The sequence below is a fragment of the Rhodnius prolixus genome, unplaced genomic scaffold (genome assembly GCF_049639745.1).
Source record: "Rhodnius prolixus isolate KJV_2025 unplaced genomic scaffold, Rpr scaffold_4, whole genome shotgun sequence".
Taxonomy (NCBI): domain Eukaryota; kingdom Metazoa; phylum Arthropoda; class Insecta; order Hemiptera; family Reduviidae; genus Rhodnius; species Rhodnius prolixus.
Genome location: NW_027411614.1, coordinates 106,000 through 122,587, shown reverse-complemented (window position 1 = coordinate 122,587; position 16,588 = coordinate 106,000). Strand labels below are relative to the sequence as shown.

General features: G+C 32.0%; 1 protein-coding gene across 3 annotated transcripts in view; it reads right to left on the bottom strand.

The window, feature by feature from the left end:
* Positions 1 to 9,797: 9,797 nt before the first annotated feature.
* LOC141455599 (uncharacterized) overlaps positions 9,798 to 16,588 on the bottom strand; it is a 40,838-nt gene continuing 34,047 nt past the window's right edge. For all 3 annotated transcript variants that reach the window (XM_074130771.1, XM_074130772.1, XM_074130773.1), the window contains 2 exons: positions 15,348 to 15,444; positions 9,798 to 15,259 (listed from right to left, as the gene is read on the bottom strand). In XM_074130771.1, the coding sequence (XP_073986872.1) occupies positions 14,562 to 15,259; positions 15,348 to 15,444 (795 nt within the window). In that variant the 3' untranslated portion in view covers positions 9,798 to 14,561. The remainder of the gene's footprint in view (positions 15,260 to 15,347; positions 15,445 to 16,588) is intronic.

Genomic DNA, 16,588 nt, shown 5'->3' with positions numbered 1-16,588 from the left:
TAGTACATTTTTCGAACTCTTTCAACCTCCAACTGAAAAAAAAAATTAATATAAAAAACAATACGAATGCAGTAACTTCCTTTTTGCAGTAAGTGAAAGTAACAAAAAGAAAACCATAAAAGAGGTCGTAAATCTTTCTATTCAGTGAGTCACGTGACTGCATCTCTTCTACATCCCCACCATTTACGTCTAATCGTAGACGTCATCAAGTGTGTGACCTTTTATGCAGAAACCAGGAACTAAGAGCGACAATGATTGTGTTAATGTCATTGCTGGTTGTTACAAAGCAGCATTAATAACATTTCCAAGACAGCCTATTAATTCATGGTCGTTTTATTATAAAAGTTAAAATGTGAACATCTGTTTATTATTTTCTGCATTTTATTTGTATACTGTAAAATTAATTGAACAGAAAACTACACAGATTAGGTAAAATAATGCCTATTATTCTAACAAGCTTTACGTCCAACTACCAAATTAGGTGTAGTGCACGGAGGTGATTAAGCAAACATACTTTACTCATAAATTTCTCATATTAACCATTAAATAAAATCCAAGACCTAGACCAGGGGAATCGAACCCACTAAACCAACAATACATCTTAGCATTGCGGGTCTAGCCTATAACCGCATAACATACTTTACTATAAATTTCTCATATTAACCATTAAATAAAATCCAACGCCTAGAGATCTGGGAATTGAACCCACTAAACCAACAATACATCTTAGCATTGCGGGTCTAGCCTCAAACCGCTCGGCTACCGTGGCGCCTTAATGTTGAATGATGCACATGTTGCTATAAAATTGTAATTAAATTAAACGTTCTGTCTCTAGCTTCATGATTGTCCCCCGGGGTTTAAACTGAGAAAGCTTAAACAAATTCTTTCGCATCTACTACCTTTGTCCTTTTATTTTATTCTCGTTATGTCATTCGAATAAATGCTTTTCTTTTAATAAAGATGCGACATATTCTTCTTTACATCCGTAGCGAGGCTGTTTCTTTTGGCTCTATTCTTTTCTTTCTGTAGATGTCCGATTTTCCAACTCAAGTGAAATAGCCCTTCTCTTTCCTCATTCTGATCTAGTTCAACCCTTTGGATTGTAAGAATTGGATTTGGTACTGGTCGAAAAGCTTAGAGGAACCCCACACCAATTGTCCAGTTGGTCCGAATAGGTCGAAAGCAAAAATAGGAGAAAGAGGAAAAGCAAACAAAATATCATTAAATCAAACTTAGTACATATATTAGGAGATTAAAGATTCATCAGATTAGCTCAGAATCATAACTCTCCAAATGAGATTAAATAGATATTTATAGCCAATCAAGACAATGTACTATGACTTGACACGACCTGTTTTATAGGAACACGCTAAACGAAAAGATTAGTTCAGTGAGATCTGGAGGGGAGCTGGCGGCGCTACACTGCTCCTTGAATCCTAGCGTGGCGAGAATGTGCTCGTCCGTGATTACAGACAGGATATGCCCTGTAGTTACGTATACAAACGCACTGACTGACTCACCGACAGTTCTGTCTGTTGTTCGTCCTGCAGCTGTTCTCCTTTTCTTTTCGGCTCGTCCACACGTAGTTAGAACTAACTATGGCCACTTAAACTAACGTGAGAATTACAGAAAAATGACAGTGATCATTTTTAACAATTGTCAAATTGTCCTTTAACAAAGAGAATAATGAATGGAAAATTAACTAGTTTTTATTGCAAAATATTCGTGTAATTTAGAGAGTATGTCGCTTTTTAGTTTGGACATATTATTCGATTTTGAATTGCCACCGGAAGTATGCTGGCAATACGAAAATGGGAGTTTCGTCTAATTTTTTTTAGTTCTACGCCCACTGCAGATGTAGATTTTGCATCGTCTTGCTACCCAGTTAGTCTGTAAACTTCTGCAAAAGTTTTGTCTCGTAATCCATATCAGCCAGATAATCCGGTGGCCACTGTACCTCTGTCTAAACTAGTAGTAGTAATAAAGTTTATTTAAATGGAAAAACAAAATACAAGGTATAATATTTTTGAGACAGAACAAAAAACAAACTTTAAACGGCATGGTTTCTACCGTCTACCGGAGTTTGACACGTATATTATTTACACAATTGGGGGGAAAAAAAGTTGAAATTAATAATTTTACGTAAATATATAAATAAAAAACATTTTAAATACAGGTTTGACTAAAAAAAAAAACAAAAAGAGAGAAAATATATGAATTTTCAAAAGTTCATTCACTTTCATGAATTTACAAAAGCTCCTCTCAGATGATTGCAAAATCAGGAAACAGGCTCATTGAGGACTTTTCCTCTAAACTTCCAAGAATGAGTTGCGTAATGGATGAGCTGAGGCCAATCTATACCATTCAACAAACTTAAAAATCTTTCTAGAGAGAGATATCTCTCTCCAAAAACTGCCAAACGAATAGGCGACAGGGCAAGGCAGGTAGCAACAAAGTGGAAAGTGTCTTCCTTCTCCTCAAGATCACATAGAGGGCATTCTACTCCAGACTGTTGTTGGTCTTAGGGCTTATAATTAAGTCTCATCAGTTCTCCTCTCAGCTTGAGAGCCCAACGTACAGAAGATAAACTATTGAGAGTGTCTACCCCCTCACTGAGTAAATTAGCACATCTCACGTCATGATCTAACAATTTATAAATTGTAAATCTATGAGTGGAGCTTGCTCTTTCCTTAAATTTATTTTTTGCGTTCAACCTCACTTGGTCTACCAAGCTCCCAATCTGAGAACTGAGGGTGGCGCCATCAGTTGTGCTAAAATTAATTGACACTTCATATTTACCAGCCAAATCCCTCCATCTACCAGCCCAGGGGATACCTTCTTTTATAACTTCCTCAGCAACTATCCGGGGATATCTATGAAGGTCCATACTCAGAACTTTTCCTATGTACCGGGCATGAAGTTCAAAGGTATGTACAAAAAGAGGGTTTAGTCCCGTCTCCAAGTGTAAAATATACGAAGGAGAATAATTAGGAAGCTGGAACAACTTCCTAACAAAAAACCAAAGAACCCTTTCAACGCTCTCAAATTCGTCTGAACCCCATACCTGTGCGCCATAACAAAGAATGGACCGCGAGACAGCATTAAAAACCTGTAGCTTTGAGCTTAAATTTACCAGAGGGTCACTGATCAATCTTCTCCACACAACATTCAAAGCCTGTTTAGAAGAGGCTACTTTATTCTGGAAGTGGGGCTGTAGCGATAATTGCGAAGTAAATATTACCCCCAAATACTTGTACTGGTTAACAGTATCTATTTTCCGTGATCCGTAAAACCACTTTTCATTTGATCTAAGGCGACCACCATTTCGGAATATCATGATCTTGGATTTTTCCAAGTTAACCTCAAGACTCCATTTCTCACAGTAGCCCTGGGGATTTCTAGCGATCAAGACCAAATCGTCCGCGTAAAGTAGGGCTTTGATTAATTCATTTCCCACATTTACACCAAACTCAAATTCATCTACAATATCGTTAATATATAACGAAAACAATAGTGGACTTAGAACACACCCTTGCCTCACGCCACTTTGCACTCCAAACGACTCGGATTTTCCGCCAGGTGTCCAGATAGAAGAGACAGATCCAGAGTAGATATTCCGCAGCACGTTTACAAATCGGGAAGAAACGCCCGCATTAAGCAATTTTAAATAAAGGGACTGACGATTGATGGTATCAAATGCGGATCTCAGATCAACGAAGAATGCATATACTTTATTACCTTTATTATTTAATCTTAATTTGATAATATTATACAGAACAAATAAGCAATCTATTGTTGAATAATTTTTTCTGAATCCGGCCTGACATTCATTGAGAATTCCATTTTTTTGAACAAATGATGTTAATCTATCCGAAAGGCCACAAAATAATTTACCCATACAATTTAGAAAAGATAGCCCTCTATAATTGTTGACATCACTTATCTCCCCCTTCTTGAAGAGAGGAAATATGATGGATTGTTTAAAGTTAAAAGGGACAGTTCCAGTTGAATAAATTAATCTAGACAGCATCAGTTGTCTAAACTAATCTACAATATACTTTCTCTTAAAAAAACCATTCTTGCCGCCTTAATCTTTATGGGTGGTTCATTTAGAAATTAAATAAGTAGATTGCAAAGTATTGGTCTAACATTTAAAGAGCTATTAGAGAATCTAAATCTAATAATAAGTAAAAAAAAAAATAAAGTAATACCTATTTTTTCAGGCGAGTTTTCCGTCCAACTACCGAATTAGGTGTCGTGGATGGAGGCGATTAGCAAACATACTTCACTATAAAGTTCTCATATTAACCATTAAAAAAATCCAAAGCAAAGAGATGGGAATCGAATCCACTAAACCAACAATATATCTTAGCATTGCGGGTCTAGCCTATAACCGCATAACATACTTCACTATAAAGTTCTCATATTAACCATTAAATAAAATCCAAAGCAAAGAGATGGGAATCGAATCCACTAAACCAACAATACATCTTAGCATTGCGGGTCTAGCCTATAACCGCATAACATACTTTACTATAAAGTTCTCATATTAACCATTAAATAAAATCCAAAGCAAAGAGATGGGAATCGAATCCACTAAACCAACAATATATCTTAGCATTGCGGGTCTAGCCTATAACCGCATAACATACTTTACTATAAAGTTCTCATATTAACCATTAAATAAAATCCAAAGCAAAGAGATGGGAATCGAATCCACTAAACCAACAATACATCTTAGCATTGCGGGTCTAGCCTATAACCGCATAACATACTTTACTATAAAGTTCTCATATTAACCATTAAATAAAATCCAAAGCAAAGAGATGGGAATCGAATCCACTAAACCAACAATATATCTTAGCATTACGGGTCTAGCCTATAACCGCCTAACATACTTTACTATAAATTTCTCATATTAACCATTAAATAAAATCCAAGGCCTAGAGATCTGGGAATTGTACCCACTAAACCAACAATACATCTTAGCATTGAGGGTCTAGCCTACAACCGCTCAGCTAACGTGGCGCCACAATTTAAAGTTCAACCTATTGCTATATTATTATGTCTTTTACATTTAAGCAAACATGTTCTAACCAGTTTCAGATTTTCAACCATCAACAGCGTTTGTAAAGTTTGACTTTCACTCACAGAACTTTACCGTACTCTATACTTACCGACTTACTTAAACAAATAGTATACCATTTTAATATAATAATATAATAATCTTTATTGCTTTTACAAGTCAACTCATAAGCAAGGAGTTGTGTTTCAGTTCGCACAGAAAAATAATAATAATAAATAAAATACAAAACAACAAAAAAAATACAAAAAAAATACAAAACAAAAATACAAAGCATACAGAACTAAAAAATTATCTAATTATAAATTCGCGTCAAAAGAAAGAAAAAATAATAATAATAATTAAGTGAAAGTTATATACATAAATATGGATTTATATTAATAATAAAGTAAGTAATATTTTACAGATACATTTCAAAACTTCAAAAAATAAAAATCATACACTATTATATAATTTACATTTCAGGCTGCTCATAACAAAAAGATATATATTATTCATTTCATTCAGAGTGACAGAGGATATCAGATTTTCTAAATTTTCTGCCTCAGTTACATGTAATATATTCTTAGAAATATATTTTGATCTGAGCGCAGATAGACCCGTACAGTGGAAAAGAAAGTGGAGTAAGGTATCTGGCTGATCGGCCTGGCAGAGTTCGCAAGGTTTCTCTTCAGAAAATGTGTACCACATTTCACCACAAATAACTCGAGAGTGCCTCTTATACGCTAACCTGATCTGGCTAATTAGTCTGATTTTATTTATGTGACATTTTAATGCCAAATAACTCTCAGGTAAACCAAAGGAAGAAAGATTCCTGTACCATGGATTATAAGAGGAGTTCAACACAAATTCAATGTCTGTACTGACCAAATGGTTTCTCATTCTAGACAAAATGTCGCTTTTATATTTCTTAAAAAGAGCAGGATTCTGTTCCGACCAAACATTGTCAGCACCCAACAAATAAAAGCAGTTTCTAAGCTCGGAAACCCAGTTAAAGGGTATATTACAGTCATTTACAAAATCTAATAAACGCAAATAACATAACTTGGGGATCCTATCCATCGACATTGACAATAGTTTGGCCCACCAATTCAGCATTTTTTTAAATATTTTATACTTAAGCTGAACCCGCCCCACTTCTAATCTAACGTATGCGCTTGGGGTGGTAATTGGAAGCTTTAACAGAGATTTAAAAAAACCAATTTGACTTTTTTCCAATACCTCCAGACATTGAATGCCCCATAACTCCGATAATACCATTTTAATATAACAATGCTTTGTTAACATCCTCGTGAATTAATTTTTGACAAACAACCCTTAAAATTATCCTACCGTAGAGTTTTGATACATGGTATGTCAACATATTCGGATACAATACTTTAACTTGGCACTTTAGCGTGTGAGAAAGAAAAAATGCAACCTGAGGACTGAATGAACTTTGATTTTTTCAGTTGAGAAAACCTGCATTATATTTCAGTGATTATTCAATTAAAATTTGAAATACCAGATTCTAGACGATGTTGGCTGTATGGCGGAAGCCAATGCCAAAAAAAGAAAACAAAAAAAAAAAAAAAAAAATACCAGAAGTAATTTCAAACAGCAATTTATATTCTAATCGTCTTACGCAATGATGCAGGTTTAATGTACGTGCAAGCCGGTCTGTTGGGGGACTGGAATCAAGGTCAGTTGCAGTTGCATTCAATAGAAAGTTGCATTGCCCTACTATCTAGCGGCGTTTCTTTGAACTGAGGTTGAAAAGTTTTATATTTCTTTTAAAAAAGATTTTGTATCACTGTTGGTTAGGTGATTATTATTAATAACGTTATAAATAGGAGCTTTAAAAATCTAACTCTTTATTAAATGGTTACTTACAAGGTGAGATGAGGGAATTTCCCGGTGGTCTGAGTCTGGAAAAATTAATCTATGGTCGGTAGGATTACCTGGGTAAACAATATAGTAAAGTAATTGGCTATTTTTTTTTTTCAGGCTGGCTTTACATCCCACTACCAACTTGGGTGTCTTGGATGGTTCCAACTAGCAAACATATTTTACTGTAAATTTCTCACATTAAATAAAATCCAAGGCTTAAGACAGGGGAATCGAACCCACTAAACCAACAATACATCTTAGCATTGCGGGTCTAGCCTATAACCGCCTAACATACTTTACTGTAAAGTTCTCATATTAACCATTAAATAAAATCCAAGGCTTAAGACAGGGGAATCGAACCCACTAAACCAACAATACATCTTAGCATTGCAGGTCTAGTCTATAACCGCCTAACATACTTTACTATAAAGTTCTCATATTAACCATTAAATAAAATCCAAGGGCTAGTAGATAGGGAATCGAACCCACTAAACCAACAATACATCTTAGCATTGCGGGTCTAGCCTACAACCGCATAACATACTTTACTGTAAAGTTCTCATATTAACCATTAAATAAAATCCAAGGGCTAGTAGATAGGGAATCGAACCCACTAAACCAACAATACATCTTAGCATTGCGGGTCTAGCCTACAACCGCATAACATACTTTACTATAAAGTTCTCATATTAACCATTAAATAAAATCCAAAGCAAAGAGATGGGAATCGAATCCACTAAACCAACAATATATCTTAGCATTGCGGGTCTAGCCTATAACCGCCTAACATACTTTACTGTAAAGTTCTCAGATTAATCATTAAATAAAATCCAAGGCCTAGAGATCTGGGAATTGAACCCACTAAACCAACAATACATCTTAGCATTGCGGGTCAAGTCTATAACCGCCTAACATACTTTACTGTAAATTTCTTTTATTAACCATTAAATAAAATCCAAGGCATAGAACAGGGAAATCGAACCCACTAAACCAACAATACATCTTAGCATTGCTGGTTCTAACCTCTAATTGTTCGGCTACCGTGGCGTCTAGGTGTACTCTTAATCCAAAATCAGAGAAAGTCATGTTAAGTTTCCAAATATCCAGGAAAACCCTGGACATATTTCAAGTGAATTATCCTAGAATTCCTTAATTAAAATATTCCGTTCTGTTCCATTCTCTGTTCAAAAAATAATCCTGGAAACTGGTAAATAGCTGGATCTGAATTTGATTTCCCCCTTCTAAAAGTGAAGTCTATCAAGAAAAAAATCTTTGAATAGATCTGTTCTAGGAATCAAAATTGCGCTGTTAAAGAAAACGTTTAATTATTTAGTAATCCATTCTTGGAACTCAGGTCAAATAAGCCTTTATTAAATATTCAGTAGATTTTAAACGCAAATCAATTACTTTACTGCTGTATGGTAAAGTGACGCTCCATGTTGTGCTGCATAGTGTTGCTACCTACAGGGATTATTTCAAACTTATTCCCTCAACTAATTGTGGCAAAATTCAACTTTATTGTTGTTATTTTATTGTTCATTAAATTGTATTTATTTATTATAGTAATAAAACTTAAATAATGGTTTTATAAGATATATTATAAACAAAAAAAAATACTTAATCATCTTTTTTCGAGCAATCGTTCAACTTTTTATTTTCTAAAATTGAATTATAATTTGGAAATTATTTTTAAAATTATAATTTCTTAAAATCAATTCGTCTTCCCTGCTTTGGAAAATTCGTAGTTGTATCTGGAAAAAGGAATACTCCTTTATGAAGTGGAATTTCCTTTATCCATATTGTCAGTTTCTTCTGACATAGAATCATTTAATATTTGTTCATTTTTTTCTCTACTTCATTTGACTATTATTCATCTTTTTCTTTCACTACTCGCCTATTTTTTTTGGTCCAGCTAGTGCATGATGTCGTTGATGGAGGCATCTAACTTGTGTGCTTTACTGGAAAAATCTGTAAACAACATCATGAGTTTGTTTGAGTAGGAGAGAATCACCATTGGACGGCTTCATGTTGTACATGACATTTGATGCATAATCATCATATTTTCTAAATTGCATACATTAATACAGATATACATTTCAAAATTAAGAAATAAAGAAAAGAATAAAACCCAATGCTTTAGACCGGGGGAATCGAACCCAGTTCAACAGCGCTAAGCGAGCATTTCCTTAAACCGCTCCGCTATCGTGGCGCCTAGAAATCCCTTTCTGTCATAGTAAAAGAAGTAAAGTAATCGCCTATTATTTAAGGTGGGGCTTTACATCCAACTACTAAATTAGGTGTCGTGGACGGAGGCGACTAGCAAACATACTTTACTACAAATTTCTCATATTAACCAATAAATAAAATCCAAGGCCTAAGACCTCGAACCCACTAAACCAACAATACATCTTAGCATTACGGGTCTAGCCTATAACCGCCTAACATACTTTACTACAAATTTCTCATATTAACCATTAAATAAAATCCAAGGCCCAAGACCTCGAACCCACTAAATCAACAATACATCTTAGCATTGCGGGTCTAGCCTATAACCGACTAACATACTTTACTACAAATTTCTCATATTAACCATTAAATAAAATCCAATGCCTAAGACCTCGAACCCACTAAACCAACAATACATCTTAGCATTGCGGGTCTAGTCTCTTAACCGGTAGGCTACCGTGGCGACTTCTTTCTATCACAGACTTTTATGTAGTCATATATTCTTGAAGTCCAACATATAGACTCTATAATTTTCCTCTATTGTTCATGTCAATTATCTATATTTTAGGCGGGGGGGGGGAACAAAATGCAAAAAAAAAAAATTAAATAAATAACAATATTCAAGCCAAAATTTGTTCACTATTTACAATAAAATTTTGCTTACATTTACAAGTGCGAAAGGTTCGATTATCACACGAACCTATTATAATTTACAATAAATATAATCTATATATATGTATATATAAGTTTCTTTTAATTTATCTTTATCTTTATTTACACTATTCTTTTTTTTGTTTTTAGCATATAATATTGTTCATTTAACAGCAATGTAAATTTAAAGTATTTTTTGGGTAATCCAGTAACGAAGTCTCTATGCTAGTGTTCTGTAACAAGTTTTTTTGCTTTCCTTTAAATTTTTTTATTCATTTTATTTAACTAGTTGTATAAAGTGTAAATATCAATCAACGTTTTTTCGTGATTATAAGCTTAAATTACAATCGAAATAAATCAATCGAATAAATTTCAGTCAGTACTTCTTTTTTTTTTTTAAATAAGTTTTGAAAATTTATTTTTTTTAATTTTAATAATATTTTTTTTATAAAATACTAATTGTTTTTTTTTTAATTCTCTTTACTGATCTAATTAGAATTACAATTAAATTTTTTTTAAGTACTTTAAAAGTCTTCACTGATTTTTCGCCAAAAATTATGAGTAATTTTTGGCGAAAAAAGTTATTTAAACACATAAATAGAACAATTATGTTTTATGTAGGAGAATATATATTGGTAATTAAATTCTAAATCGTTAGGCATTAAATTACAGGAGAAGGTTATTTGTTCTTTAGCAATGGTCACTGTGGATTTCTTAAAAAAACTGTTGTAGAACGGAGGTCAACTCTTCAATGGTTGGGTGTTAAGCGATGGTGAAACCCAAAGAAGTTTGTAATTTTCATAGTATTCTTAAAACAAATTTTGGTTAACATAGTTTTTATGCACCTTTATAGATTGAGTATCCTTAGTTTAATGCACAAAGTAGCCCTTTTTGTAGTCAACATTTCTTGTAGATGTCTGCTACAAATTTTCCTTTAAATAATGCATAACACCAACCGTAGGGGTGTGGGAGAGAAATGGACTAGCCACTTCTTCAGGGATCTTGGCCCTTCCCCCCTGCGGCCACCCTAGGCCCCTAACAATACAAAACCACAAATACTTCTACCGACTTCTACTACAACTAGTTGGAATAATTATAGCGTACCCCACTGGGATCAAACTCTAGTTCACTACTATACCCACATTAGAACTGTTTTTTTACAAGACGCTTTTTTTTTTGAAAACTTAAAGGGAGAGCTACCAAAAATGATTTAGGTGGTTGTTGTAGCCAACACCATTGAGTCTACCAAATGTATTAATACATTCTTGAAGATCTATAACACTTATTTTTTTTAAATGTTTTCCTGGCAAAATGTATTATAGAACTCTTACAGGTGGATGAGTGGAGGGATTAGCTTCCGCTTCGAGAGCTATTTCAGTGTGACCTTCAAATCTATCATTACCAATATATTTTAAGAATTATTGGTTGCCAAGTTAGACGGGGGGCGAAAGCACACATACTTTACTATTAATACTTTTTTCTTTTTCTCTTTTGTAACAAATAAAAATTAGCTTAACACGGAATTCTGAACGCTGAAAAATTTCAGGATTCCAATAGTTTTCAGCTATTGTGAAAATATTTTAAGAAATTCATCATTCATTAAAATTTTGCTTTAGCAGCTTTGTATACGGCCGGCTCAGGAATCTCACTGAGATGATGGTGGTCCGGAGATTTCTCATCCTTGACTCAGGTTCAAGATGAGCAATCTAAGATGATGAGATCTTTGGTGAAAATCCGAAGAGTTGACCATCATATATTGTTCTACTATTTGAATACCACTTGTTGCCCTTATCAAGAAGTTTATTTCATTGGTAAAAAAGCAAAGTATTTCATAAGCGAATCTTTTCCCAATACCATAAATTTATGGTGCGCCATGAGAAATCCTTATTTATCTAAGAGAGAGAGCGGGAGAGAGAGAGAGATAGAGATAGACAAAAGTATCAATTTGACTCAAATTTTGCAAATAATCAATTAAAAAAAAGATAACCTTGTTCACTTTAGTGAGATAAAACTAAATATTAAAAACAAGGTGCAAAAAAATTAGATAATTGTCTTGGCGAAATTTATAACTTAAAAAAAAAAAAAGATAACAGCAAATAAAGACTAGACATACAAACAAACAAACAAAAAAAAAAATACCTCAGCCTTCTTAAAAGTTTTCTTTTCTTTTCGTTTAATAAAAAACTTTTTACAATAGGGTTGCGTATAATAGTGTATGTTATTAGAGTGTTCATTAAAGATGTTATTAAAAGTCAATCAAGCCACAATTTCACTCAAAAAAATAAATAAATAAATAAATTCAGGTTCAAAAAAATAAATAAAAATAAAAATTACAACGAATAATTAATTCCAAATTCAATTAGAATAAAATTACAATGATCTAATAATGATCTGGTTATTATGAATATATTTTATTCATTCATTTTTAAAATTTAAAAGAATGAATGGCATTTTTATTATACTGTTTAATTCTGGTATGAAATATTCTCAATGAAATAGTAATAATTTTTATTTATTTATTTTTTACTTTATTCATTCATTTTTAAAATTTAAAAGAATGAATGGCATTTTTATTATACTGTTTAATTCTGGTATGAAATATTCTCAATGAAATAGTAATAATTTTTATTTATTTATTTTTTACTTTATTCATTCATTTTTAAAATTTAAAAGAATGAATGGCATTTTTATTATACTGTTTAATTCTGGTATGAAATATTCTCAATGAAATAGTAATAATTTTTATTTATTTATTTTTTACTTTATTCATTCATTTTTAAAATTTAAAAGAATGAATGGCATTTTTATTATACTGTTTAATTCTGGTATGAAATATTCTCAATGAAATAGTAATAATTTTTATTTATTTATTTTTTACCTTATTCATTCATTTTTAAAATTTAAAAGAATGAATGGCATTTTTATTATACTGTTTAATTCTGGTATGAAATATTCTCAATGAAATAGTAATAATTTTTATTTATTTATTTTTTACTTTATTCATTCATTTTTAAAATTTAATAGAATGAATGGCATTTTTATTATACTGTTTAATTCTGGTATGAAATATTCTCAATGAAATAGTAATAATTTTTATTTATTTATTTTTTACTTTATTCATTCATTTTTAAAATTTAAAAGAATGAATGGCATTTTTATTATACTGTTTAATTCTGGTATGAAATATTCTCAATGAAATAGTAATAATTTTTATTTATTTATTTTTTACTTTATTCATTCATTTTTAAAATTTAAAAGAATGAATGGCATTTTTATTATACTGTTTAATTCTGGTATGAAATATTCTCAATGAAATAGTAATAATTTTTATTTATTTATTTTTTACTTTATTCATTCATTTTTAAAATTTAAAAGAATGAATGGCATTTTTATTATACTGTTTAATTCTGGTATGAAATATTCTCAATGAAATAGTAATAATTTTTATTTATTTATTTTTTACTTTATTCATTCATTTTTAAAATTTAAAAGAATGAATGGCATTTTTATTATACTGTTTAATTCTGGTATGAAATATTCTCAATGAAATAGTAATAATTTTTATTTATTTATTTTTTACTTTATTCATTCATTTTTAAAATTTAAAAGAATGAATGGCATTCTTATTATACTGTTTAATTCTGGTATGAAATATTCTCAATGAAATATTAATAATTTTTATTTATTTATTTTTTACTTTATTCATTCATTTTTAAAATTTAATAGAATGAATGGCATTTTTATTATACTGTTTAATTCTGGTATGAAATATTCTCAATGAAATAGTAATAATTTTTATTTATTTATTTTTTACTTTATTCATTCATTTTTAAAATTTAATAGAATGAATGGCATTTTTATTATACTGTTTAATTCTGGTATGAAATATTCTCAATGAAATAGTAATAATTTTTATTTATTTATTTTTTACTTTATTCATTCATTTTTAAAATTTAAAAGAATGAATGGCATTTTTATTATACTGATAATTCTGGTATGAAATATTCTCAATGAAATAGTAATATTTTTTGTTTAAAAATTATTTTTATTTATTTATTTATTTTTGGCAAATTATTGTGACTTGACTTAAATAGCTTCTTTCATAGTTTTGGTCCATTTGACCACTACATCAATCAGAGCAAAACAATATTCTTGGCTTTAGTGTGGCCATCAACAGTTAACGCATATTTGAATTCTGTTTTTAAAATACTTCAGGTGTGTTTTGATATTTTTAGAATATTTTTAGTTGCATTATTCTTTAATGAATTTCATTGTTCATTCAGTAAGTTTGGAGAGATATGAAAAAAATAACTAATATATTTGAATGAACTAATGGTAAAATTAAATCCGTAATTATTACTTTGGTACATTGAAGACTTATTATTGAATGAAAGTGTTGAGATTTTTTATGAAAAGTATTAAATTAACTTCAGGGCTTTGTTGCAGATGAACAATTGTACATTTTCTTCGAAAGATGGTGCCTAATTTGGGAATTGCGTCATAATTTGGGTCTGACGTAGTTGCTATTTTTTTTTATAACTCAAAACTTAATGTCTTTTGTAATTGTTCTTTTAATTCTTTTAATTTCAAATAATTATTATTATATGCCACTAAAACGAGGCAAGTTTGTTCGTTTCCAACATTTCCTTTTTTTTTAAATATTTTTTTTTTACAATTTGTGCGAGTATATACAAAATATTTTGCGTAAATTAATATTTCCAGGGCACCGTTTTTACGAAGATATCGGTTGATAGTAATTGTAAGAGAATTGATTACTAAAGTATAGTTCATTTTGTTTAAAATCATTAAGAGAACTTTCTTGTGAGGAATCACCGGTCAAAGCATCCAATTCTGACAACGGATCTGGACAGTACCAATCACCCGAATATTGAGCAATTGGTTGTTGGTGATGTCTTAACGGATCCGTTTGTCCAGCTAGACTGCACCATTCATTTTCAGATTTAATTTGATGATGATGATGATGATGGTGGTGTTGTTGTTGTTGTTGTTGTTGCTGTTGCTGCTGTGCTTCGGTAATTGGCGGCCGATGAATTGTTCCACTGCCAAGATCTAGTAGGGTAGGCGGTGAACCGGACGGTTCTGCGAACATCTCTTCCGGCTGGAAAAGATCACCGCCCAGGCTGGGCATTGTCTCATAGGCGGCCGATGATAGATCCGGGATGTAGGATTGTTCTGGCGGTGGTGGTGTGTACCATTCATTTCCGGCTGTCGTTGATGGATCCACCACCTCTGGTAGGTACATGTTGTTGTCATTGTTGTTGTGTACGTTTGGTGGTAAGAGCGGAAGTGGTGGCGATACTGTTGTTACTTGGTGGCCAACAGTAGCGACCATGTTGGTGGTATTGGCGAGCACCGGATGTGTGTGATGGTGGCACATGCATTCAAAAGGTGGACAGGAACAAGAATAACCTGGAATTTAGAATAAAAAATATTTAGACTGTATTATACATCGTTATTAAAAAAAACTAGATCCGTACTGTTATCTCTCATTACTTACCTTTATCATCCGGAATTAATGGAGGAGGCATGGATCTTTGGTTTTGCATGAGATCTAAGTCGCAAGCTGGCCTTTTTACATCTCGCAACGATAAAAGCTAAAACAAAAAAAATTGATTACTTAAAATAATAAATTTGAAAAAAATCATTTAATTTTTTAATATTTCCAATTAAAATTTTTCGTAAATTACATCCAAAATATATTTATTAGAAATACAGTTTTCAGGATATAAAAAAAAATATACAAAGTTTGATTAAATTCGAACTTCCGATTAGGCGCCACGATAGCGAGCGGTTATAGGCTAGACCCGCAATGCTAAGATGTATTGTTGGTTTAGTGGCTTCGATTCCCTCTGGTCTAGGCCTTGGATTTTATTTAATGGTTAATATGAGAACTTTACAGTAAAGTATGTTAGGCAGATATAGGCTAGACCCGCAATGCTAAGATGTATTGTTGGTTTAGTGGGTTCGATTCCCCTGGTCTAAGCCTTGGATTTTATTTAATGGTTAATAAGAGGAATAGTAAAGTATGTTTGCTAGTCGCCTCCGTCCACGACACCTAGTAAATGGTAGTTGGACGTTAAGTCCCGCCTGAAAAAAATAGGCGATTACTTTACCTTTTTTTTTTCACTTTTTACAAGAGATTGATTAAATTCAAACTTTCGATTAACCTGTTTTTATTTTCATTCATTGAGTATTTAGCAAAAAATTATTGTGTGCGCATGCGTAAAAGCCACATTTATGGTCGAAGGATTTCAACTGGTCTTTCAATCAAATTGGACGGAAGTACTTAAACAGTAAACCAAGTATTCTTTAGAAAGTACTCAGTTTATACATACACACACACAACTATCAGAAATAGACCGTCCCATTAATAGTTATTTCGTTGAATCGTAAGTAGTCCTGTTTTACAGGAATGTTTTTACTGGCCAAAAACTCGTTTATTGAAATTGCTGTGTGACAAGGAGCATTATCGTGATGCAACACCCACTTGTTCTTGATGTTCTTGGTCTCACATGAATGACCCTTTTTCGAGAAGTTTTTCAAGAACCTCTCTCGGTAAAAGTGTTGATTGACCGTTTGACCTTGTGGTAGAAACTCTTTGTATATCGAAGAAAACAAATCAGCATGCATTTGATCTTCGACTTCACCATCCTTCGCCAATTTCAATAAACGGAGTTTTTTGGCCATTAAAAAAAAAAGAACATTCCTGTGGTTCCTCAGCCTCCTTATTCGTCTGAC